We start from the raw sequence: 27230 nt of genomic DNA, 5'->3' as shown, positions 1-27230 counted from the left end.
AGTGTGAGATACCAGTTTCTAACATGCATCAGAGGGGTAGCCGTGTTAGTCTGTATTCACAAGAAGAACAAAGAGTCCGGTGGCACCTTAAAGACTAACAGATTTATTAGGTTTCAGAGTAGCAGCCGTGTTAGTCTGTATCTGCAAAAAGAAAAGGAGGACTTGTCGCACATTAGAGACTAATAAATTATTAGTCTCAAAGGTGTGAAAAGTCCTCCTTTTCTTTTTGCAGATTTATTAGGGTAAGCTTATGCCTTAATAAATCTGTTGCCACCGGACTCCTGGTTTCTAACAGGAGATGTTATCTTCTGTCCAACAAAAGAGACCCATCAACACCCGCAAACCACCATGGAACATCAGAGCACAACAGACTTCATTGACGGCTCCCTCCCGCCCCCGGAAGAGGAGATGTGCAAGTGATTTGCTCCCAACAGCTCCACTTGCAACTTGAAGCAGAATAATCATTAAAAATAAATCAATAAAAAACCCCTAAAAAGGAAGAACTGTCTTTTCTTCTGCTTGGACTCTGAGGGGCAAAGATTACGAAGCATAAGATCCCTAGTGCTTGGCCTGGTTTAGCCCTGAAAGATACATGCAGCTTGCTTATTACAGATGCTTCTAGTACCGTTTGAAACCTGATTAACTCATCTGGGTGTGTGTTTACCAGATGTAACCTTGTAAAGAACACTCATTTCTTATTTCCTAGTTCATAAATCTTTAGATACTTTCTTATAGGATTAACTACAAGTGTCTTCAGTGTGAGATCAAAGGTGCAATTGACCTGGGCTAAGCCACTGGACTTTTAGGACTAAGAGAAATATTAAGATTGCTGAGCTCTTTGGTGTAAGAAACCATCAATCACAAAGGTAACCTTACATGGGTGGCAAGATAGATAAAGTACCCAAGGAGACTGTCTGTGATTCCATGTTAAGGCTGTTGTAATGGCCATGAAGTTTACAGTTGCAAATTGGTCGGTGAAATCTAAGCCTAGAACTCACAACCAATTTGGGGTTTGTGCCCTGGTTCTTAACAGGCTGCCCTTGGGTTGGTATTTACACTTTTGAGCCATTCCCAGCCATCTTGACATATCAGTCTGCCTAGGTCTCCAATGTAAATGGAACAGGGTAGGCCAGAGACAATGGGAATTATATTTGCATTTGAAGTCAACTGGAAAAGCCCATTAACAAAAGAGTGAGAAAACCAGCTAGACAGCAAGGCATCCACACACCCGCAGGGCAGAGGAACTCTGGAGGTACAAGAATACATTTCAAAGGTATACGGGACTATAAGAAGAAGGGGAAAAGACATTTTGTGCTTCATCACTGAGGGGGACAAAGAGGTCCATGAACAGTGGATCCCCAGCCATGTGGGTTGGTACCACTGAGGAGATTCCTTTAAGTGAGAAACAGTCTCAGGGAAGGTCTACGCTCCGGGGAAAAGTCAAGCTTAGCTACGCAAATTGAGTTATGTTAGAAGCGTGACTCAAGTTGAAAGTAGTTTAGATCTACTTACCACGGGGTCCACACCAGGCTGGGTCGAAGGGAGAAACTCCCCCGTCAACTCCCCTTACTCTTCTCCTTCTGATGGAGTACCAGGAGTCTACGGGAGTGCGTTTGGTGTGGATCGATCGCTGCAGCGTCGACAAGCCTACTAGTGGAGATAAGCCCTCAGATAAGGATTGCAGCCTGTTGAGTTTTAGTCAGGAGAAAATGCATTGTACTTTTTCTTTCATTTGGAACCATTTTCTGTTTCTATTATCTTTGCTTAAACCTCTGCTCATTTTTAGTAAAGGTATTCTTGGTTTGACTCTCAGTTCATCTCAGTGTAATATATTAAAGCGTGAATCCTCAGCTGATCTAGCAGGCTGGGGTGTATACTATCTCTCTGAAGACAGTGGACTCAGTCATTTCTGTGACAGCCCAGGGATAGGGGCTGGATACTGCCGGGGAACACGTTTCAAAGAGCTTTCAGGATTGGAGTGCAACTGAGGTGACCTGCGAGGCAAAGTAAAGGCTGGCTGAGCTTTGGAGGAGAATGGGTGGAGGGTGGAGATGGAGGAAGGTTAACAAACTGGAGAGTCCGAGAGCTGACAAAAATAATTTAGCCTCTGAAAGTCGCTTGCTCACTGATAGATGGGAGAGACAGGGTGACTCACAATCCTGAATTCCCCCAGAAAGTGTCACAACCTTCTTGAACCTTTCTGGGGCTGCCAGACATTGTTGGAACACAATAAAAGAAAAAAAAAACAATCCAAATAAAGCTCAGTGATAACCTGCATGAAGAGGAATGAGATTGCACTGGAGCGGGAACTGAGTTCTCCTGCTTCCACCTCCCAGTCAGTAACGCAGTATGGAGTAAATAGGCTCAAGAGAAAGTGAGCAATTTGTGCATCACTTTCCTGTGGGCATCTTTCACCTCCTTGTTCCTCAGGCTGTAGATCAAGGGGTTCAGCATGGGGATCACCGCCGTGTAGAACACAGAGGCTATTTTGTCAGTGTCCAGGGAGTAACTGGTGGAGGGTCGGAAATACATGAAGAGGAGGGAGCCATGGAACATGGCCACGGCCGTCAGGTGGGAGGTGCAGGTGGAGAAGGCTTTGCGCCTGCCCTCGGCGGAGCGGATCCGCAGGATGGTGATGATGATATATGCGTAGGAGAGGAGAATGATCACAATGCTGCTCACGACCACGCAGCCAGTCGAGGCAAACATCACAATCTCATTGATGCGTGTGTCGGAAAAGGAGAGCGACAATACCGGTGGGACATCACAGAGGAAATGATTGATGGCATTGGAGCTGCAGAATGATAAACGAAATGTAAAAACGGTGTGTACCATTGAGTCCAGCAAGCCCACGGCATACACCCCAGCCACCAGCTGATGACAGAGCCATCGGGACATGGTGACTGTATAGAGCAGCGGGTTACAGATGGCCACATAACGGTCGTATGCCATCACAGCCAGCAGGAGGCAATCTACATGACCAAAAGTACCAAAGAGATACATTTGCACCACGCAGGCATTGTACGAAATCCTTTTACTCTCGGCTAAGAAGTTCAGCAGCATCCTAGGGGAAATTATGGAGGAATAGCAGAGATCAGAGAAAGACAAATGACTGAGGAAAAAGTACATGGGGGTGTGGAGACGGGAGTCAATCTTGATTAACACGATCATCCCCAGATTCCCTACCAGGGTGACAATGTAGATCACTAGGAACAACACAAAGAGAGGGGCCTGAAGCTCCGGACGATCTGTCAGTCCTGAGAGAAGGAACTCGGTCACCGTGGAGTGATTTCCCTTTTCCATCTCCTCCGAACCAGGACCACAGAGCTGCAGTGATGTGGGCAGGCAGGTGGCTCAGGAATTCTATCCCCTCCCTAGAAGGAGAGGAAGGGAAGAAATTATGGAGGTTAGTTTCTTAGGGGACTCCCCTGCTGAATCAAGAAAAGGTCTTAGTTCACAGAGCCAGATGTTCAGAGCCGATCATTCCAGTTATCTGAAAAAAGGGACACACAGCAGAAATGTAAGAACCAGTGGGTTAACTATGACCCACACATGGGCATGGCTGTTCCTACACACAGCAGCAAACAGTGACTTCTGACTATTGCACTGAAATAGTCGGGCTGTAAACAAGGGGTGAGAGTTTGTGCCAAGCGGCGCTCTTCCCAATTCATACAACGTGGGCTCTGCCATTTCAGTTCTGGGTTACTTAGTGTGATCATTAAGCCTGTTCAGAAAATGAAAATGGGCTTTGCGTTACTTGGTATGAAATCCCAGAGTCATAACATAATGCACACACCACACCACCCCCGCCCCCGGCACCTGTAAACTGCTGCTTTCTCCAAAAGATGAGGGTTTTTTTCCTTTAGCACAAGGCATAGAACGTGATGCTTTGGCTTCCAAAGATCTTGGTTCAATCCCGGGTGATGACCACAGTGTCTGAATTTGTATGTGAGCATGATTCAATCCAACTGCATGGACCTGCAGAAGACAGAGAGATATATCTTTGCTTCCCCCCTCAAGAGAAGCTGCTACGCTGGAGAATTCAGGAGGTTTTACACTGTTCTTGGTGACCTGGGGGACCTGATCCCTGAAGCAATCGGGTTCACCAAGGCGCACAACACACAATTAAAAAGCACTGTGTTGGCCAAAGCTACCCCAACGTAACTCGTACACTGGGGCTTAATCTGTTGTACTCTTTGCTCCTTTTGTTATTAAACGGCCCCATGTCTGCAGAGTTACCCAGGGCAGAGCTAGGGGTACGTTTCATTCCGCTGCTTTCACTGTGCGCTGGGGGACGAGTGGCGTAGGTGTGATGACTATCATGGGCATGGGGAGGAAAGGAGATTGAGGGAGAAAATGGGATGTCAATGGAGTTACCCCAGTGGAAGATGCCCGGGTCTCCAAATCCCTTCTTGTCCTACAAAATGATATTGTCATCCTTCTTCCATCCCCATGACTGTGATTACAGCAAATAAACCCGGGAATCGGTCTGTTTTCCCACGCTGACCCCCATGCGCCCTGATGAATAAGAATATTTACCAGGAACAGCTCCTTTATTCTTATTTTTTATTCTCCCTTCTCTCCCCTCCCTTTCACATCTCCCCGTCTCTTTCCCCTAAGTCTTTCCATGCTGACTTTCTCCTTGCGTGACTTCCATTCTCCCTGCCCCCTCTCTCAGGGCTAGATTGTCACAGTCCTTCCTCAGCAAGGGAGAATAAAGCTTTTCCCCTTGCCCATTGCTCAATGATGCTCAAATCATGGATTCTGGCCATGATGGCGATGGCAGGGGCTGCTCACCCAATAGACCCCTCCGGAAGCAAGCGGGTGGGGGAGATGACAAGGAGTGGGAGGAACCTCCCCCACTAAGCATGACAGAAACTGTGATTGTTTCTGGTCTCCTTGGGTGGTGCAGCTACCCACGGACCCATACTCGGGGCAAATTGGAAGGTTAAAATCTAGAATTTCATCTCCTTCCATTCATCCCCTTTCCCATCTTCCTACTCCTCTCTCTTTCTCTAACTTGTCCATCTTCAGTGTTCTCCTCTCAGATCCTTCACCCTGCCCCCCTCTCCTCCTCTACCTCTGGTTCTCAGCCATTCCCACCTCCTCCTGTAGCTCTCCCTCATCAGTGTCAGTGCCCTTTGGGATAGGGAATCTCTCTTGTCCAATAACATAAGTGTCATAGAATCATAGAAGATTAGGGTTGGAAGAGACCTCAGGAGGTCATCCAGTCCAATCCCCTGCTCAAAGCAGGACCAACCCCAACTAAATCATCCCATCGCAGACAGGGCTTTGTCAAGCTGGGCCTTAAAAACCTCTAAGGATGGAGATTCCACCACCTCCCGAGGGAACCCATTTCAGTGCTTCCCCACCCTCCTTATCAAACAGAGTTTCCTAACATCCAGCCTAGACCTCCCCCACTGCAACTTGAAACCATTCTTCTTGTTCTGTTATCTGCCACCACTGAGAACAGCCAAGCTCCATACTCTTTGGAACCCACTTCAGGTACTTGAAGGCTGCTATCAAATCCCCGCTCATTCTTCTCTTCTGCAGACTAAATAACCCCAGTTCTCTCAGCCTCTCCTCGTAAGTCAAGAGCTTTAGTCTTGTGAGAAGACTCAGTTACAACACCATCAGCTCAAGAGCACGGCAAAGTTGAACTCTCTTCCTGTGGAGCCCACAGCTTGGTTATTTCTGTAGTACAGATGGGCCTTTACTGAACAATCACTCCCATGGAGAATGTCCTTGCAGCAGCCTTCTGTCCCTGGTCAAGCTAAGGAAGACAGAATGTGCATTCTTGATTTAGTTGGTGTTGGTCCCGCTTTGATTAGGGGATTGGACTAGATGACCTCCTGAGGTCTCTTCCAACCTTAATATTCTATGATTCTAGGATGATCCCCTGCCTTCTAGTGATGTCACACAGGAGAGCAAGGCTCTGTCAGAACCTAGATTCATAGATTTTCAGGCCAGATGGGACTTTTGTCATCATCTAGTCTGACTACCGGTACAACGTAGGCCAGAGAACTGCCCCCAAATCATTCCGAGAGCTGATTTTTTTTAGAAAAACCACCAATCTTGGTTTAAAAGTCATCCTTGAAGGAGAATCCACCACGACCCTTGGTAAATTGTTCCAGTGGTTAATTACCTTCACTCTTAAAAAAGGGTGCCTTATTCTCAGTCTGAATTTGCTAATGGTGCAGCATGTCTTCAGAGAAGTCCTGTTATGGTGAATGAATGTCTCATGGTGGAAAGAGAAATAAGTCCCTCAACCACTTATGGATGTGAGGTGTGGGGTGAGGGTGGAATTGGGGAAAGCTCTGTCTCTTGTACTCTCAGAAGGACAGACACCCTCCTTTCTACTGTGGGATGTTACCTTGCACTTCATATCATTTTCCAGGATGATCCAAATCCTTCTCCCATTTCTGCCCCCCATGCACCAGGCTGGTAGCACAAAGGGGGCACAAAGCCAACCCAGTCACCAAGTTGAGAAGTCCCCTGCCATGGGTGAATTGCTGGGTAACATAGAGTAGGGGTAGCCATATCTGCACCATTAGCTCTAGCCGGTTGCCAGTTTCAGGGTGGGGCCAGAGAAAAGGGGGTGTGGACAGAGTGGCCTTGTGCTCTGTTAAGCTTTGCCCAGCACACTACAGCCTCATCCCAAAACAATAGTATTTAAATACCCAAACCAACCAGCCCTCACGGGATGATATTCATTATTCTGGGAAAGAGCAAGAATTTTATTCCGTTTTACATTTTTCCCACTAGGTGGCGATAGCACCACTAGGGATCCCCCGCTGTTGAGGGGCTGTCGATCCACCGTGACTCAGTGCAGCTCCGAGGCTGCCCTAAGTTGTAATGGGAGGGCTGAACTGAGCCATAGGCCGGCCCCAGGATGGGGGGTCACCAAGGTGCCCAGCTGAAGCCTGAGCCCTATTAATTTAGCAGATGTAAGAAAAAATAGCATTAAACAATGGCCCTGCCCGATACCAGTCAGCTCTGTGTTCTTGGGGAACCGGGGCGCAGTATCCAGCCTGTCTGACTCCTGAGGGACACTCCCTCCCACCAGCCTCTGCTTGAACCAAAACCGATCAGAAGAAAGACTTACAGAAAGCAATAAAAGGCAGTGGGAGACACACCTAAACCCCTCCTGACAAGGGGGACAGGATTAAGGCAACTCCTCTAGCCTCATCTGCATCAAGGATCTGGGGAGGGTATTTAATCCTGTCAGCATTGAGTTAAATTTTTATACCAAGGTCCTTCTAAGCTCAGAATGGACCAATGGCTGTTTCTGTCCTTGCTGGCAGACCTTGACCTAAGTGAGTAGCTTCCTTCCCTATCTCTCCGACCAGTTCGCTCTCTTCTTCTGGCAGTCGTTGATCTCCTCGGGAGAAAGTTGAAGGAGAAATAATTAAAGTAAGTTATGTGAAATTCACAGAATCATAGAATATCAGGTTGGAAGGGACCTCAGGAGGTCATCTAGTCCAACCCCCTGCTCAAAGCAGGACCAATCCCCAACTAAATCATCCCAGCCAGGGCTTTCTCAAGCCTGACCTTAAAAACTTCTAAGGAAGGAGATTCCACCACCTCCCTAGATAACACATTCCAGTGCTTCACCACCCTCCTAGTGAACAAGTTTTTCCGAATATCCAACCGAAACCTCCCCCACTGCAACCTGAGACCATTACTCCTTCTTCTGTCATCTGCTACCACTGAGAACAGTCTAGATCCATCCTCTTTGGAACCCCCTTTCAGGTAGTTGAAAGCAGCTATCAAATCCACCCTCATTCTTCTTTTCCGCAGACTAAACAATCCCAGTTCCCTCAGCTTCTCTTTATAAGTCATGTGTTCCAGTCCCCTAATCATTTTTGTTGCCCTCCGCTGGACATTTTCCAATTTTTCCACATCCTTCTCATAATGTGGGGCCCCAAACTGGACACAGTGCTCCAGATGAGGCCTCCCCAGTGTTGAATAGAGGGGAACGATCACGTCCCTTGATCTGCTGGCAATGCCCCTACTTATGCAGCCCAAAATGCCGTGAGCCTTGTGCCAACAAGGGCACACTGTTGACTCATATCCAGCTTCTTGTCCACTGTAACCCCTAGGTCCTTTTCTGCAGAAAAATCATTCACCTGGGGTCCAAACTCTGATTCCAGCAGCATTTGCAAAGCAATTCAATTTTATATAGCATCAGCCTAGTTCTAGGTGGCAAACATTTGAGGTTTATTTCGCTAAAAACTCAACTTAGAGTTGCTGCTGTGACTTATTCCAAAGTTGCATGGCACTGGGACCCCCTGAAAACCAACTTTTAATCATACTCAAGGGAACCCACGCTAAGAATTTTTTAACAGATTTTGTGGAGAGTCTGTGATCAAAATTACAAGCAGTGAGAAGAGGAAGCAAAATCGTTTGTTTTTGGAACTAATGTCCTGTCACTTTAAAAGTTAATAGGACCAAATCCAGAGCTGGTATAAGTTGGCATGGCTGTCTAGACTCCAAACACCAGCTGGGGATCTGGGTCACTGATTAACTTCAACAGAGATATGCTGATTTATACCTGCTGGGGAGTTGCCCAAACACAAACACTTGATGTCACTGGGTTATTAGTATTTTGAACCCAAATCTGCAGCCAGCGCTGAAGGATTTAGGCTTTTTACAGGCTCTGACTGCTACTCAAGACAGTAATTCTCCGGAACATTGTCCAGGAGCTGGTGAGCAAAGCAAACCAAGAGAAGGGAGAGAGAGCAGACTCTCACACCCAGCCACGTGTCAGGGAGTGAGGAAGACCCCATTTCACCCACCCATCCCTCTCCCATTTACCAACCATCCAGAGAGATGGGGAGAGGAAGGGGATTCAGCCATGACTTCCAAGAGGTAGTTAGGGAAAGAGGATTGTGAGGAATGATGAAGGAAAAAGGGGAACAGTAGCTGCAACCTTTTGGCTACCTCCACAGCAATCGCTCCCCCCTGCCCATACACACGCATGAAATTCTGTGTATAGTTTCTCTCAAGTTGCAGATTGGGCCTGGTGTGCTCCCTACTAGTTCCCCTGAAGACTGTATTTTATCTCAACTTCCTCAAGAGCTATGTAAAGGTTCATCTCCAAAGTGGACTTTAATAAATAGCTGAGAAGGTGATATTACCACCTGTCCCATATATTCCAATAAATTTCCTGAGGTTGTCTGGTTTCTGCTTGCCCTGGCTCCTGGGGGTGAGGTCCAGTTAAATAGCCTCAAGTTTGTTTTGGGTATTGAAAACCAGTATCATGGTGTGATGACATGTTATCTTTATGTTGAATCAACAAGTCTTTTACCAAGCTGTTCTTATGACACAATGCCATCACATGCTGATGTCACCTCATAATGCACTATCAGGACTTCTGGGACATGACTCTTTTTTACTGTGGGGCAAATTCCAAGAGGCAGAAATCACAGGTGGTGGAGGTGATAAGCTAGGAGGCCCTTTCCCACCCATCTCAAACCATCCCAAGTCAACATTAACCAAATACCATTGCCTTCTACCAACTGTTTCACTGGGTGAATGAAATAACCTAGTCATCACAATACAGCTCCTTGCTCCTTGGCCTATTCGTGTTAGCCTTGCCCATGAGAGACAAGCACAAGGGTGAAAAATTCAGGGTTGCTCCTTCTCCGGAGATTGCTAGCCATGGTATCCAAGTGGGGAAGCTCTCTCGGGTGGCCTTGATGGCTCATAGTCTAAAAAGATGATCTTTCTGCCCGTGTATGAGATGGGAGCATAGGGAGGGACCATATACATTTGTTTTAGAGGAGTCTCTTATTCTCACAACTGGAGAGATGCTCTGCTTTGTGTGTTCTGAAGTTCTGGTGGTCACACTCCGAGAGTTTGCAGGAATCTGTTGATTGTGAGGAGAAGTTTTCATGTCTCAAATGGAATGTCGCTTCCTTAGGAGGGTAAGTAGTGTCATTGTAATTAGTGGATACACATCTCAACAAAATGAGCATCTCATCACCAGGATTGTTGTTCTTTTTGTTGGATCGTGGTGTTCAAATGATTGTGGAGTTGTTCATTATGGGTCATGCTCCAGATTTCAAATGTCTTAACCATTACCACTCACAAACATTCTCTTTTCAGATAGGTCGAAAGAATCCCATTCCATGACTCTCTCCAAAATAGCTCTAATTCCAGAGAGACCCATATTGCACAACCATCTGTGGGCAGCTTAAATAAAATGTACGGCACTGACATGACATAAATGGCATTTTACTTAAACGCAAAGCTAGATGGTTCGGAATGCTGCATGCTACACCTCAGATGCAATAGGCTTTGTTTCTCCCTCGTTCATAATGATAATTGTTTGCAAAGGGACACAGCAAAACAAGGACAGATGAGAAGCTCAAAGGGATTCACACAGTTTTATACTATTTTATAGACAGACATTTTCATTTGACAGATCCTCAGAGTTTGGACATGCCTACACGTTCATGAGAACATAATGCAAAATTATTCCTATTAGCAGTATTGCAGCGTTGCCTAGTGGCCTGAACTGAAACTGGGACTCCATGTGTTTGGTGCTGTACAAACATAAGTAAGAGACAGTCCCTGCCCTGAAGAGGTTAGAGTCTCAATTGGCAAAAACATGGGAGGGAAGCACAGGTTCAGAGAAAGGAAGTGACTCACCAAATTCATAATGTAACAGAACCGAGACTAGAACACATGATTTCAGAGCCGCAGTCCAGGGCTGTCGCTGGGTCATACTGCTCCAGTGCTACTGGGACTACGATAATGATAATAAATAATCTCACTGACATTAGGTATAAAATTGAACAAAGAACTGGAAAAGTTTCCACTTTTCACTTAAATGTTGCAAGCGGTCACAATGAACTAGAATAGCAATAGGAGGATTCAGAGAAAATCACTGGGAATTTTCACAGAAAAACCAAACACCCATGATATTAAGATCTCTTTCTCTAAAATTCCTGCTGAACAGCATTACTATGCAGAACTACCATCATTCTACACATCGCATTTTCCCTTTCAACCCTAATGTCACTTTTCTGCTCCCTAATTTTCTCATGGCGTTTTTCACCTCCTTATTGCGTAGGGTGTAGATCAAGGGATTCAGCAAGGGGGTGACAATGGTGTAGAACATTGTGACCATCTTATCCTCCGAGAAGGTGGTGGAAGGTCTTAAATACATGAAGATACATGGCCCGAAAAATACACTCACTACAGCAATATGGGAGGCACAAGTGGAAAGAGCTTTGCGACGACCTTCGGAGGAGCGAGTTCTCAAGGAGACTAAGATGATGACATAGGACACAACCAGCACAACAAAAGAGGTCAGGGAAATCAACCCCGTATTGGCAAGGATCATGATGCCAACTAGATAAGTGTCAGTGCAGGCCAGTTTCAGCAAAGGGTGCACATCACAGAAATAGTGGTCAATCTCGTTGGGCCCACAGAAGGGTAACTGGATGGTCAGGACAGTCTGAACCATGGAATGCACAAAGCCGCCCACCCATGAAGCCATCACAAGGGAGACACAAACACATATAGTCATGATGGTTGTGTAATGGAGGGGTTTGCAGATCACAATGTAACGATCATACGCCATCACTGTGAGGAGGAAGATTTCAGTGCACCCAAAGAAATGGGCCACAAACAACTGGGCTATGCAGCCATCAAAGGAGATGGTTTTCCTCTCCACAAAGAAGTCTGCAATCAGTTTTGGGGCTGGGACAAAGGAAAGGCACATGTCTACAGAGGACAGATAGCTGAGGAAGAAATACATGGGAGACTTCAGACACTGGCTGCTCTTTACAGTGACAATGATGAGAAGATTTCCCAGCACAGTAGCGATATAGAGGAGTAAAAAGAAGACAAAACACACTGGCCATAACTTCTCATTGTGGCAAAGTCCCAAAAGGATGAATTCAGTCACATTCTGTGTGGGCTCCATGTACTCAGTTTAAATGATGGGTATATGGAATACCGCTAATCCACCTGCCATGACACAAGACAAGGATAGGAAGAATCAACACATATTGACCGATGAAGTGAGCTGTAGCTCATGAAAGCTCATGCACAAATAAATTGGTTAGTCTCTAAGGTGCCCCAAGTACTCCTTTTCTTTTTACATATTGACCGGTGATGAGGTGAATATCAAGATGCATTGACTGAAGTGGTAGACTTTGTCCAAAAATAAAAATGAGCAATATGTAACTCAAGGAACTAGAGGAAATTGGCTTGAGTTACATATTGCCATGAACAGTATATACTCTAAATAATTAGAGTGGAAAATCTGAAGATGATTCATTCTAGTCTTCCCCCACAATGAATCATCAAAGGCTCTAATTGTAAGTGAAAAACTTAACCTTAACTATGCTTTGCAATCAGCCCTTCCATGATACAAATTCTATTTTATTCTTATTGCATTGTTAAACACCTTCAGAAGTCCCATTTTTCAACCAAGGACATCTCTCACCTTTGCATTAGAGCACATAAATGCTCACAAAAGTATTGATCTGTACACGCAAACATGAAACTGAGTTACCTTGTTAAGTAACCAAGGATTGAAAACTGGTCTCTGATTATTTTCATCACAAAATTATTTCACAAAATTTACATTTAGTTGAAAAGGAATTTTCATTGAAAAAAAATGATTTCAGTGGAGAATTTTGACCAGCTTTACACAAAACCCCAATTGAAACAAGGATTGAAACAGTAATTTATCAGCAGGACTCACGGATACACTTTAGATTATTTATGCTGTTCCAAAAATGCAAAGCAGCTACAAACAATGTTCGATTGACCAGTTAACTCTGTCACCAGAATGGTGGAAAGCAGCTGAAGCCGATGAGCGAACTTGACCCTTTGTGTGTTATCATTTGATCTGAGGTGACTGAATAAAATTTTCTGTGTTCAAAAGAAAGTATTTATGAGTGGTCATAAGCAGGAATGGATTAAATATCGTTTGGGGGTGGTCATTGCTTACAGACTAGCATCTAATAAACCTATTTTATACATTTCAAAACAAAAATTAAAATAACAAATAAAAATAATATGAAGATTTTTCAAGAGAGAAGCTTGTAATGAAGATTTTAGACACATTCATCGTACTTTAGGTGAATTAGTTGGAGACTGATTGATGGAGCGGGGAATTAGATTGGAATGAATCCTAATAAAGTAGTTTTCTTTTTCTGTTACATTGGTAGAGCTAAGCAGGGAAAGAACAGCATAAAATTCTCAGCCTTGCTGGAAAACTCACATGGGTTATATTTGCAGATCTTAAAACGTACCTGGATGGTGATGGGTTTTATTTCCCCTGCTTCTAACCTGCTGCTGTAGCAAAGGTGTTCGGGTCTGAACAACAGTAAGCAGTTGATGAGGGTGATCACATACTCCCTGCTATATAGATTTTCTGCTTTGTACATTTCATCCTCACACCCGTCTTTACAAGCCCTGTCTTAGGATGTCCTTTGCTGTCTGTCAATTCTGCGAAAACCAAATTAGTGAACTAGAGAAGTGGTTTGGTCAAGGCAGCCCTCAGGAATCTTTTCACATCAACCACTTCCCCAACTCGCAAAGCCTAAGATCTAAGAGCGTCTCCATCCCTCACTCCGCAAAATCTAAGACCCAACAAGATCTTTGGGAAAAATTGTCTCCCTCTCTGCTGTGAAGTCACAGCAGAAATATTTAAAATCAATATGCAGTGGCAGTGCGTCATTGCCTGGTTAATGAGCTCCCAGAGGCATTTCAAGGCTTCTCCGCTGGAAATAGTTGTTGAAGAAGCTCTCCCCTATATAGCTTTAAACATGTATTTGAAGCAAACTTTCAAAGTTCTGCTGAGAGTTAGTCCCTTTCATTGTCTTCAAACTCTATCTTTCAATGTGACTCCCTACCCCACGCCACCCCCTCATACTTTCACCAAGGGATGGACTTAGAGATCTTGCTATTGTCCGGTTCCTTCTACTCACCCGCCTACATAACAAGAGGGCACAGGAAATCCTGTGTCAAGTTCCTCATTTCACTCCTATGCTTAGAAAGGGGACCTTGAGAACTTGGGCAAAAGGCCACAAGCTCTGTGGACCTGCTGTGTGTGAACAGCCATTGGATCAGGCCTTAACTGAAGACAACTCATGCCCAGCATAATCAATGGAAAATCACTGGGTTGACTTCAGTGGCATTTGCATCACCCCTTAATCACTGATCTACGGGATCGAACAACATTTGGATTTCTCTTCTACGTGATAATGTGACTCAACTGTGACAGGACCAGGGCTTGTGGTGTCAGTTCTCAAAGACACCCTGGCTGCACAGGATGATGGGAGTTCTGAGGAAATGCCTGGTGACGAGGCCACTGCTGCTAACATTCCAGGATGTTATCTTGTATTCCACCCTATGCTTAGTCTGGGATGCCACTGCTGTGGAAAGTTTGGGAAGTCTAGCAGCATCACTGGTGCTGGGACCTCCCACCCCATATAGGCACTTGATACCATTCACAGTGAAAGTGTAACCCACTCGTGAATGTGCGTATCCGACCTTCCTACATGCCTGTCAAGGTTCCTTCCCCACTCTGAGCTCTAGGGTACAGATGTGGGGACCTGCATGAAAGACCCCCTAAGCTTATTCTTACCATCTTAGGTTAAAAACTTCCCCAAGGTACAAACTTTGCCTTGTCCTTGAACAGTATGCTGCCACCACCAAGCATGTTAAACAAAGAACAGGAAAAGAGACCACTTGGAGACGTCTTCCCCCAAAATATCCCCCCCTTGCTCTCAGGTCTTGAGCCCAGTCCAAGGAAGCTTCCCACGGTTCATGTCCTCTGGGCGACTTCCCATGGTCCATGTCCTTGGATGGAGCAGTGTGTGCACTGCTCCTACACAACACTCAGGGTGTGCCCTGAATGTTTCCAGGTGCATGAACTCTACATAAACCCTTCACTGTACCAACTCCTGCCTTTACTTCCGGAGAACCCCAGTTATATCCATGCTGTGTTGGCTGTCACAGACGGAGGCTGCTACAAAAAACAGTAGTGGGACCATGTAGTCAAGGATATCAAATATGTTTGTACTTCATATGCCTTTGCAAAATCTGTACATGGGGGTGGGGAGGGAAGAGAACATGGCTTGATGCCCTCTCTTCTACTTATGCAGCCATAGACAAACTGGCCCATCAGAAGAGAAGAGTTCATTATCCCCTGTGGCAACAAGACGTTGTGTCATGAAACCACAATTGCAATGATATGGCCAGATGGAGCAGATAGAGCAGCCATTTGAGACAAACAAACTATGTCATTGACATAGTATTCATTGGGAATTTGTCCCCTTTTTTGCTAAGCGAATCATTCATAAAAGCAATACTGATTTTTTGTGACCATATTCGTAACTCTTAAGTGTACATGACAATGTTCAGATGGGTAAATTTCACTTCTGAGTTGTTCACAAACTGTTGGCTTGGACTCTTCTCTCTTTGTATTGAATCTGGCAGGTTGGTGGCCTGCCAATCCCTTCCTAACTCTAAGTGGGGATCCCAGCTGGCTTCAGTAAACTCCCGCTGTCCCAGTCATGAATGGAAACAATGGAGGGGCTGCAGAAGCCTCTTGAAGCCCCTTTTAGGTCAGTGGACAGAGGAGCTAAGCAAGGAAATTATCCATGTACTTGTCTGGAGAACTGGCCGTCGGCCACGGTGCTTTGTCAGGTCAGCTGGGGCTTGACTGACTCACCCTGCCGAGCTGCTGTTTGTGACTTCCAAGGTGTCTGCCCTATAGCACAGGGAGGCCAATTCCTCAAAATGGGTCCACTAAATGACCTGCCTCAGCAGATCAAAGCACAGCACAGAGCCCTCAATTATCCTTGCCTGGTGGTTCTGCTGGCCCTTCTTCTCTTGCTGACCATCCAGAAAAGCTGTGCCTTGGTTTTCCCCCCTCTGAAAAGCAGTTGTGAATCACTTTCACTCTCCAACTCACCCATTGCTGACTCAGTTTTCCCCCTTGCTGTCCCTGCTCCTGCTCTCTAGGTAGCCCTAGCTCCTGGCACTGTATCCCCAGGGTGGAGGGGTGCTGCCTGCTCCCAGTCTGGTCTAAGGGCAGCCGCAGAGGCTGAAGAAACACTGGGGACTGAGGCATCGTTATGGCAGGAGCATGCCTAGATTCAAAATTTCCTTTGGGCAGCCCTGCATTAGCTCCTATGCCATATCCCCACAGGATTTGCCCAGTACTGTCAGGGATGAGGCTGGTGAAGGGGCCTGAGGTGCGATACCCCATACTGCTCCTAGGCCCGATGACCCATGCCTTGGTGGGGGTCTGTGTGTGCCAGCACTGTGCAACCAGAGAGTGGCCTCGCCAAATGGAAGAGACGAGCACAGAATCCATATGTCCAAGATGGTGGAGAGGGTGAAGGAATCTCCTGCCCCTCCCGCTGAATAGACACAAGGCTCAGAGTGTCCCTTTCTGGCACCCCGAAGCGAATAACCCACCCAAACCCTTATTTCTGACAACTTAGCATGAGCTAAAAGCCAACAAACTGTAAAGTTACAGCAGAAATATTGAGAGTGAATGAAAGCTTATGCTCTAATACATTTGTTAGTCTCTGAGGTGCCACAAGAATTCATTTTCTTCATGTAGTGGGAGCATGTCATTGCCTGGGATAATGAGTTTCCAGAGGCATTTCAGGGTGTCTCCGTTGGAAGCAATCAGTGAAGAGGCAGCTAAGCCATATTGCTTTGGACACATCTTTCAGGCAAACTTTTGGTGCATTTTGACAGTTAAGCCCAGATTTTGAGACATTTCTCTGCTTGGCGTTACAAGGGCTAAGGGACTTAGCTACACTGCCTTTTCAAAATTGACAGGTACTAAGCAGCCAGAGTCACACTGAAACTTAGATTGCTAAATTCCATTTTCAAAAGTGATTTAGACACTTAGAAGCCTAAGTCACTCACGCCTTGTAATACGGAATGGAGCAACACCTAAATATCTTTAAAAATCTGGTCTTTAGTCTCTTTAGGTGTTCTGTAAAAGTGGCAAAGAGTCCTGTGGCGCCTTATAGACTAACAGACTTATTGGAGCGTGAGCTTTCATGGGTGAATACCGACTTTCTCGGATGCATGTAGTGGAAATTCCAAGAGGCAGGTATATATATGCAAGCAAGAATCAGGCTAGGGATAACAAAGTTAGTTCAATCAGGGAGGTTTGAGGCCTTTCTATGTCATACGGGGTTCATATCTGGTTCATTCTATTGACACCTTCCTACATAACAAGACATTGCAGGAACTCCTGTATCCAAATCTTCAGTTGTCTCCTAATGTTCAGGACGGGGGATCTTGAGAAGTGTAGCAATGGAGAGTTAGCCCTCTAGGAAATGGTGGGTGTGAACAGACTTCACTCCTAATGAGAGCTGTGTTAGTAGATTTTTCAGTTCACTGGAAATTCCAAAGATAAATGGTGGGGGAGAGGAACTGTTTGGGGTTGAACCAAAACCAAAATATTGGTAAATTGAAAAGTTTTAAAAAAAAGTTTCATTTTGTGTCAAATGAAACATTTTGTTTGACCAATAAAGAAACATGTTGATTTAGTTTTGAGCAATTCTTAATGTTTTATTTTTTTAAATAAAATTAAAGGAAAATCAAAGCAAATTTTTTTTTCTGAAATTTTTAAAAGTTTCCTTCCCCCCCCGACCAAAACAATTCAGTGAAATCAACACTAAGTATATCAGTTTACCTGAATCTGCATTTTTTGCTGGGAAAAAAGTTTCAGTTGAAAAATGTCACCTTGTTCTAGTCCTAAACAATGACTGAAATAAGAGATTTAACAATATTCCGATTTCTGTTCTACATGCTCATGCAGTAAAGTTACAGGCCTCAATCATAACAATGCAAGGGAAGGAATGATTCAGCGAGCTTTCCAGCAGACACATTATAGCAAAATCAACCAGTGAGGGCTCTGGGGAAGTGCGTGGCCAAATGGGTCCTACTACATTTTGTCACAAGATGCTGCTCACATGCCACTGCAGGACTGCTCTGGGCCTACAGCTGGAGTGAAGGGAGGTCCCAGCATCTGTGGGAAGTCTAGCACTACCAGTGGTGTTGTGTTCCTAGGGTGAAAGCCAGCGAAAGGTTCCCACTAATTTCACTGGGACCTGGATCAAAGGCCACACAGATTTCGGAAGTGGCTGCCCTTTGTTCACTTGTGCAAGATTCGTATTGGGAGTGGGGATAAACACCCACACCCTCGCTTACCGGCCGATGGAACGAGTCCTGCACTGATCCATAGTGAGAGACCTGTGGTGTTAGCCTAGCTGTAATGACACCAAACCAAGACTCTGACATCTCTCTCAGAGCGGGCACACGGCAAAGCCAAACTATTCCTTTAAAAGAGTATTCACTGGGAATTAGACTCCGTTTTTGCTGAACAAATCATTTGTCAAATGAACCTCATTTCCTTTGAATGAATTTGGTATTTATAAGTATTTGGACAGTAGTTGGGCCTAATGATGTTAATGTATGGTTTGTTCACAAGCTGCTCATCTTGACTATTTAGTCTTTGCTATTTGTTCTTTTGTGAGACAAGACACCCAAGCCATATAATATACTTCCTACTCCCCGCTTGAAGGGATGACATTTTTCACCTGGAGAATAATGAAAGGTGGAAAAGTACTCTTTCTGGGACCAATTTTCAGAAGAATTTGCAATAATATCTGTGAAAAGTTTGGGGTTTGCAAACACTTTCATGAACACACCAGTGTTGAAACCACACAAAACAAACAACAGAACTCAATAGATCAGAGTGACCCAAAGTTCTTGCTTTGGTTGTAGATACATTCATCAATCCATATTTTGTTTTGCTTTGTTTTAACTATTAGACCAGGCATGGGAGCTGGGCTAATGTGAGTGAAGCAAACCAGTGTCTGTAATTCTTTTGTTCCAAGTTTACTTCAGTGTCTGGAGATTCCCCTAATTGTTATTGTGCATGGCATATTCTCACCTTGTAGCTAAGTAATTAAGTGTGTGTAACAGTAAAATTTAGTTTTCAACTTGCGTCATTACAGAACTTTTTTTTTTCCCCAAAGAAGTTTTAATTATGCCCATTGGGCCTACGCTAAGTATCTCCGGATGTTACCATGGAATCCCTGTGTTGGTGTTTATCTGGGATAAGAACAAGATTATTAAAAAAAAAAAAAAAGTTATTATCAGACCCGAGTCCTACTTCAAAAGTTACTAAGTTACCAACAATCAAAGGAAATTCTTAAAGGAACCTGCAACCTCCAGGATTTTAAAGCTCTGCTGGATAGTAAAAATAAAAGATGGAGATTCCATCTTTTGCCATGATTTGTTCTTACAATGCTGGACCACAGCTGCACTTGACTAGGAATCAAGCATTTGGCCCATTGTTCCATAAGTGCTCTGTCTGGTTTTGGTATATTTTAGCAAGGCCACAGAGTACATAACATGCTCATGTGCATCCAAAAGGTTGACAGTGGGGCTGGTAGGAAAATTGTTCTTAAAAGTTTCCTGTCCAACAATGTCATATCAATATAAATGATTTTTTTTTCATGAAATAATATGTCTTTGAGTGAAAATTCCCATGAAAAGACATGAGAACATTTAATTTCAGAAAAAAAATGACAACTTTTTGTTTTGAAATGTTTTCTACTTTATTTTCATTTTTATGATACTTTTATTATTTTCATCGTAGCGGTGCATAATTGTCAAGGTATGTCATAATGGGACAGCTCATGTCAGATTATGATAATATCATAGTCAACATTTTCATAGAATCATAGAACTGGAAGGGACCTCAAGAAGTCATCAAGTCCTGTCCCCTGCACTCATGACAGGACCAGCACCATCTAGAACATCCCTGATAGGTGTTTGTCTAACCTAATCTTAAAAATCTCCAGTGATGGAGATTCCACAATCTCCCTAGGCAATTGATTCCAGTGCTTAACCACCCTGACGGTTGGGAAGTTTTTCCTAATGTCCAACTTAAACCTCACTTGCTGCAATTTAAGCCCACTGCTTCTTGTCCTATCATCAGAGGGAAAGGAGAACAATTTTTCTCCCTCCTCCTTGTAATAACCTTTTAGGTACTTCAAAACAGTTATCATGTCCCCTTTCTGTCTTCTTTTTGCCAGACTAGACAAACCCAGTTCTTTCAATCTTCCCTCATAGGTCATGTTTTCCAGACCCCCTAATAATCCTTGTTGCTCTCCTCTGGACTCTCTCCAATTTGTCCATATCTTTCCTGAAATGTGGCACACAGAACTGCACACAATACTCCAGTTCAGACCTAATCAGCAAGGAATAGAGTGGAAGAATTATTTCTTGTGTCTTGCTGACCACACTCCTACTAATGCATCCCAGAATGATGTTTGCTTTTTTGCAACAGCGTTACGCTGTTAACTCATATTTACCTTGTGGTCCACTATGACGCTTAGATCCGTTTCTGCAGCACTTCTTCCTAGGCCGTCATTTCCCATTCTGTTTGTGTGCATCTGATTGTTCCTTCCTCAGTGGAGTACTTTCCATTTGTCCTTATTGAATTTCATCCTATTGACTTCAGACCATTTCTCCAGTTTGTCCAGATCATTTTGTATTATAATCCTATCCTCTAAAGCACTTGCAGGCCCTCCCAGTTAGGTATCATCTGCAACCTTAATAAGGGAACTCTCTATGCCATGATCGAAATCGTTGATGAAGACATTGAAAAGAACCGATCCCAGAACTGATCCCTGCGGAACCTCACTTGTTATGCCCATCCAGCATGACTGTGAACCATTGATAACTACTCTCTGTGACCGGTTTCCCAACCAGTTATGCACCCACTTTCGAGTAGCTCCATCTAGGTTGTATTTCCCTAGTTTCTTGATGAGAAGGTCATGTGAGATTGTATCAAAAGCCTTACTAAAGTCTAGATATACCACCTATACCTCATTCCCCCTATTCACAAGGCTTCTTGCCCTGTCAAAGAAAGCTATCAGGTTGGTTTGACATGATTTCTTCTTGACAAATCCATGCTGACTATCACTTATCACCTTATTATCTTCTAGATGTTTGCAAATTGATTCCTTAATTATTTGCTCCATTATCTTACCTGGTACAGAAGTTAAGCTGTCTGGTCTTTAATTGTCTGGGTTGCCTTTATTTCCCTTTTTTATAGATAGGCACTCTATGTGCTCTCTTCCAGTCTCCTGGAATCTCCCCTGTCTTCCATGACTTTTCAAAGATAATAGCTAATGGCTCAGATATCTCCTCAGCCAGTTCCCTGAGTATTCTAGGATGCATTTCATAAGGCCCTGGTGACTTGAAGACATCTAACTTGTCCAAGTAACTTTTAACTTGTTCTTTCCCTATTTTAGCATCTGAACCTACCCCATTTTCACTGGTATTCTCTATAGCAAGCTTCTTGGTGAAAACTGAAACAAAGAAGTCATTTAGCACCTCTGCCATTTCCACATTTTCTGTTATTGTGTTCCCCTCTTCATTTAGTAATGGACCTCCCCTGTCCTTGGTCTTCCTCTTGCTTCTAATGTATTTGTAGAATGTTTTCTTGTTACCCATTATGTCTCTAGCTCTTTTGATCTCATGTTGTGCCTTAGCCCTTCTAATTTTGCCCCTACATACATGTTTTATTTGTTTATATTCATCCTTTCTAATTTGATCTTGTTTCTACTTTTTTGTAGGACTCTTTTTTGATTTTTAGATCATTGGAGATCTCCTGGTTAAGCCAGGGTGGTTTCTTGCCATACTTCCTGTCTTTCCTATGCAGTGGATAGTTTGCTCTTGTGCCCTTAATAATGTCTCTCTGAAAAACTGTCAACTGTCTTCTATTGTTTTTCCTCTTAGACTTGATTCCCATGAGATCTTACCTACCGACTCCCTGAGTTTGCTCAAGTCTGCCTTCTTGAAATCCATTGTCTTTATTTTGCTGTTTTCCCTCCTACCATTCCTGAGAATCATGAACTCTATCATTGCATAGAATCATCGAATATCAGGGTTGGAAGGGAGCACAGGAGGTCATCTAGTCCAACCTCCTGCTCAAAGCAGGACCAAGCCCCAATTTTTGCCCCAGATCCTGAAATGGCCCCCTCAAGGATTGAACTCACAATCCTGGGTTTAGCAGGCCAATGCTCAAACCACTGAGCTATCCCTCCCCACAAGCTGCCTTCCACTTCCACTTCATGATCAGTTTCCCCTAAGCTGCCTTCCACTTTCAAATTCTCAACCAGTTCTTCCTTGTTTGTCAAAATCAAGTCTAGAACGGCCTCTCCCCGAGTAGCTTTCTCCACCTTCTGGAACAAAAATTTGTCTCCAATTCAGTCCAAGAACTTGTTGGATAATCTGTGCCCTGCGGTGTTATTTTCCCAACAGATGTCTGGGTAGTTGAAATCCCCCATTACCACCAAGTCCTGGGCTTTGGATGTTTTTGTTAGTTGTTTGAAAAACTCCTCATCCACCTCTTCTTCATGCTTAGGTGGTTTGTAGTAGACCCCCTACTATGACATCACCTTTATTTTGTACCCCTTTTATCCTTACCCAGAGACTTTCAACAAGTCTGTCTTCTATTCCATCTCAACCTCAGACCAAATGTTCACATTCTTAATATATAAGGCAACACCTCCTCCCTTTTTTCCCGCCTATCCTTCCTCAGCAAGCTGTACCCTTCTGTACCAATATTCCAATTGTGCGTATTGTCCCACCAGGTCTCTCTGATGCCAACTGTGTCATCGTTGTGTCCATTGACCAGCATTATGAATTCTTCCTGCTTATTCCCCATGCTTCTTGCCTTAGTATTGTCAAGGTTCTTTCCCCACTCTGAACTCTAGGGTACAGGTGTGAGGACCTGCATGAAAACCTCCTAAGCTTACTTTCACCAGCTTAGGTTCAAACTTCCCCAAGGTACAAATTAATTTTATCCTTTGTCCCCGGATCTCCACTGCCACCACCAAACTCTAACTGGGTTTACTGGGAAATGTAGTATGGATACGTCTTTCCCCCCAGAATCCTCCCAACCCTTGCACCCCACTTCCTGGGAAAGGTTTGGTAAAAATCCTCACCAATTTGCATAGGTGACCACAGACCCAAACCCTTGGATCTGAGAACAATGAAAAAGCATTCAGTTTTCTTACAAGAAGACTTTTAATAGAAGTAAAGAAATCCCCTCTTTAAAATCAGGATGGTAGATACCTTACAGGGGAATTAGATTCAAAACATAGAGAATCCCTCTAGGCAAAACCTTAAGTTACAAAAAGACACACAGACAGGAATAGTCATTCTATTCAGCACAGTTCCTTTCTCAGCCATTTCAAGAAATCATAATCTAACACATACCTAGCTAGATTACTTACTAAAAGTTCTAAGACTCCATTCCTGTTCTATCCCCAGCAAAAGCAGCATACAGACAGACACAGACCCTTTGTTTCTCTCCCTCCTCCCAGCTTTTGAAAGTATCTTGTCTCCTCATTGGTCATTTTGGTCAGGTGCCAGTGAGTCTACATTTAGCTTCTTAACCCTTTACAGATGAGAGGATTTTTCCTCTGGCCAGGAGGGATTTTAAAGGGGTTTACCCTTCCCTTTATATTTATGACAAGGTCCTTCTCCTCCTCTGTTATTTCCAAGAGATGCGTCCCCAGTTTATAAGAAAAATTATTGTTATTAATCCCCAAATGCATGACCTTGCACTTTTCACTATTAAATTTATTAATAATGTATTGTAAAAAACAATGCCATTGGGGTTGACCTGAAACTATTCACAAAAGTCTCCTAATAGCCTTGTCCCAAAACAATGTGTGTCGGGGAGGAGGATTTAGGTGCCGGTCGCAAAGCAGCCTCCGGTACGAAGTGGTGATGCCCCCTCTCTTTGTAATTTTTAGCTCAATAGTTAGGCGGGTCACTTGTGAGGTGGGAGATCCAGGTTTAATTCCCTGTTCTGTCCAGTGCTGGGCAAAGATGTGCACTTGGCTTTCCTGTATTTCCAGAAAGCATCCCAGCCCCTGAGTGATGTGCTATTCTAGTCTTTGGTTGCTCTCAATCTCTCCTTTCAAGGTTGTTCTACGGTGGAAAACTAATTAAAAAAAAACGTTGGAACAGAGACATGAAGTTGAGCATGTCGGTGCCCCGAACCACTTGTCTATAGAGTCATTCTCTCTTTCTGGCCCTGTGATTCTTCCCATGTTTTATCCACAATGCAACAGCTTCAACAGGAGAGACTGAGGCCATATCTTCACAACTGGCTCAATCGGGACTACTGCGATAGATTAAATGGTCTTGATTGGGCAGGTCTGGGGAAGACATGATAAATCGACAGGAGAGCTCTCACCTATTGAAGTCTGTACTCCACCTCACTCAGACACTATGTTCCATCATGTATCTTCCTCAGGGCTGGTCTACACTAACGCTGTCTGATTATCTTTGTTATACTACTTCAGTTACGTAACACTCCAGTTGACTTAGCACGGTGTGGACGCCACTGTGAGTCAGACGAACTTAGACAACTTGAAGTAGCGTAACTGAGATCAATTTACAGCAGTAGCATAGACCAGTCCTGAGAACGATGCAGGACAGAACATAGCCCTTTACAAAGGGAAACAAAGGTAGCCTAAAAAGGTGAGGAAAAAAGCCGCAGGGAACATCCTTCTACATAGAGTTTTGTCTTCCGGTAACCAGGTGGAAATGTTTCTTAAGGGGGAATAGGATGATAAAAAGAAGAGGCAGACATCCCAAGGTACCTCTCTCTCTCTCTCTCTCTCTCTCTCTCTCTCTCTCTCTCTGCCCATTGATTTACTGCATCTGAAGGGACAAAGGAAGCAGTCTTTGGACTGGGGGAGGGGTCCTGACATGAAATTTGGTCAGTAAGACTGCTGAAAGCATGTGGTGAGGAAACTTTTGCTTTGAATTTCACATCTTTTCTTCACTTAGGCACAAGTTGCCTTTCTAGCTTTATTTTTCTTGTAACCATGTCTGACTTCAATGCCTCCTTATTTGCACTCAGTTAAAATCTCTCTTTGTGGTCAATAAACTTTCTTTTGTTCTTTTATCTAGTCCAGTGTGTTTAAATAGACGTGTCTGAGAAGCTAACTTGCAGGCTTGTTAGTGCTATTAAAGAAATAATGGACAATGTAGCTTGTATTGTCCAGGAGAGGACTGGGCAGCACAGGACGTACATTTCTGGAGGGAAATCGAAGACTGGGGAGTGTGTTGGGGTCACCCTCCAGTATAACCAAGGGAGCTGAGAGCCTGAATGTAACCCAACTATTCCTGGCCAGGCTGCAGTTACACACACACACGCTCAGGGTTCGATTTGCATGCTAGATGGTTGTTTGTGAGTGGCCTAGGTGGAAGCCACTTCAGCAAGGCATTGCAAGGTTGTGACACAGCTGCTGATTAGTCTGGGTTGGACCCTGGTATGTCACAGCCACCAACCTAGAAAATATCCCAGTAACACCAAAGGTGTGGTGCTGACAGCAGTGTTCGATTGACATAAAAGGGTGAAGTCGCCACAGGGATGGGCCCATGCACTGATCCGTGGCTGCAGATGCACAAGGACATTGCTGTCATCTCCTCCCCACAAGGAGATGCCTGGCAGGCCCAGTGATGACTCTTCCCTTCTTCCCTATGTTAGCAGAAATGATCCATTCCGGGTCTTCAGGGTTGGCTGGTATTATTAGTGCTCCATGGCATATCGGTGCCCCCTTCTCCTAAGTGGTGCCAACCTGTGAGGCATTGCAGGGTCAATTGTATTAGGAGGAAAAATTGATGATCCAAGTCAGGTATATTCTTTGGTATAATCCTTGGAGGAGGGGTTACAAAGAATGTACGCAAAGTCCTGCTTCCCTGAACACCTGTCGAAAAAACCTGCAGCCAACAATCTCTGTATTCAGAAACTCCTAACTCTGTCACTCCAGGTCTGTGCCCAGGAAACGCATTGCCCCTACTTCCTCTAAGACTCATGCTCATAACTCCTCCTCCTGGCTTTCTGCCTCCTGTGACCCAGAGGTGCCTGGGGCACTCCTCACTGAAAATGCCAAGCTCAGGGCAGGCTGCAAAAAGGAGGATATTCCCCAAACTGGTGGTTAACAATGAAGATCTCTGCAGCATCTCTGCAGAAGCTGCTGAAAAATATCTCTGAGCAGGCCAGCTCTGTCCCGATTACCCTTTTCTTCATTTTATTTATTTCCTATAATTTATAGTCAGTGAAACAGAGTTTAGGAATAAAACTGCAAAGCAACATGTCTGGGGGCGGGGACAGGATAGGACAAGAACGGATGGACTTCAATTGCAGAAAGGGTGGTTTAGCTTGGACATTAGGTAAAACATCCCAACAGTGAGAGTGGCTATGCACTGGATTAACTAGGCTAGGAAGGTTGTGGAATCTCCACCATTGGAGATTTTTAAGAGCAGGTCAGACAAATACCTGCCAGCGATGGTCTAGATAATACTTAGCCCTGCCATGAGTGCAGGGTAGTGGACTAGATGACCTCTCAAGGTCCCTTCGAGTGGTATGATTCTATGATCTTACAAGGAGCCATGCACTGGGAGGAGGGGAGACACCAGCCTTAGCCGTGGGCAAGGCAAGGGACACACACCTGCTTCCACCTGATGTTCAGCTCCACTGTACCCCCCAACACATGCACACAGATACTGCCCACTGCACACCAAGCACACATACACACACACACACACACATAATGCCCACTAAACACACACACACAGTGCCAACTACACACAACATACACAGTGCCCACTTCATACAACACACACAGTGCCAACTGCACACCAAACACACACACACAGGCTGACACTGAGCTCAGTCAGAATGCAGAATAATCTCTACTGGGAAGCTGGGACAGCTGCAATATTTCCAACGAGCCTGAACAAAAGAACCTAAGGGGATTTTGCTGCCCTGACAGGGAGATAGGACTGGAATTCCCAACTGGTCTTTAAATAAATTTAAATACCTTTAAATAAATGTATGAGTCAACTAGAAATGCTCTCACTGCAAATAGGAATACAATATATGCTGATACTGGAAGGAGAGTAAAAGGCATTCACTCCGGCTTCTACAATTTCTCTGGAATTTCCACTCTTAATTTGAATAATATTTCACACGCACAAAACAGTAAAAATAAGTAATAAAGCGACACAGATGGCAAAACAAAGCCACAAACACTGAAAATGCGAAGGGAAGGAAAACATCAAGTGGTTGGTGATGGGTATTTTAAATGAGTTTTTAGGACCCACACTGTGGAAGGGCAACA

At 44.4% G+C, this 27230-nt stretch overlaps 2 protein-coding genes across 2 annotated transcripts; both read right to left on the bottom strand.

Moving 5' to 3' along the window:
- Positions 1-1693: 1693 nt before the first annotated feature.
- Positions 1694-3303, bottom strand: LOC119566324 (olfactory receptor 1009-like). The gene has a single exon (XM_037898944.1). It carries the CDS (start codon positions 3301-3303, stop codon positions 2365-2367), a length of 939 nt encoding a protein of 312 aa, XP_037754872.1. The 3' UTR covers positions 1694-2364.
- A 7684-nt stretch (positions 3304-10987) lies between these two features.
- Positions 10988-18245, bottom strand: LOC119566248 (olfactory receptor 4S2-like). Its single transcript, XM_037898651.2, has 2 exons — positions 18214-18245; positions 10988-11753 (listed from the first exon to the last, which is right to left on the bottom strand). Exons 1-2 carry the CDS (start codon positions 18243-18245, stop codon positions 10988-10990), a joined length of 798 nt encoding a protein of 265 aa, XP_037754579.2.
- Between the last annotated feature and the right edge of the window lie 8985 nt (positions 18246-27230).

The sequence above is a fragment of the Chelonia mydas genome, chromosome 6 (assembly GCF_015237465.2).
Source record: "Chelonia mydas isolate rCheMyd1 chromosome 6, rCheMyd1.pri.v2, whole genome shotgun sequence".
Taxonomy (NCBI): domain Eukaryota; kingdom Metazoa; phylum Chordata; order Testudines; family Cheloniidae; genus Chelonia; species Chelonia mydas.
This window is presented reverse-complemented; position numbering and strand designations above follow the sequence as displayed.

Coding starts and splice junctions, on each gene's coding strand:
- LOC119566324 (XM_037898944.1), bottom strand. CDS start 3,303: ATGGAAAAGGGAAATCACTCCACGGTGACCGAGTTCCTTCTCTCAGGA.
- LOC119566248 (XM_037898651.2), bottom strand. CDS start 18,245: ATGGATCAGTGCAGGACTCGTTCCATCGGCCG. Junction 11,754..18,213: donor AGGACTCGTTCCATCGGCCG/GTAAGCGAGGGT, acceptor TTTCTTCCTCAG/CTATCTGTCCTCTGTAGACA.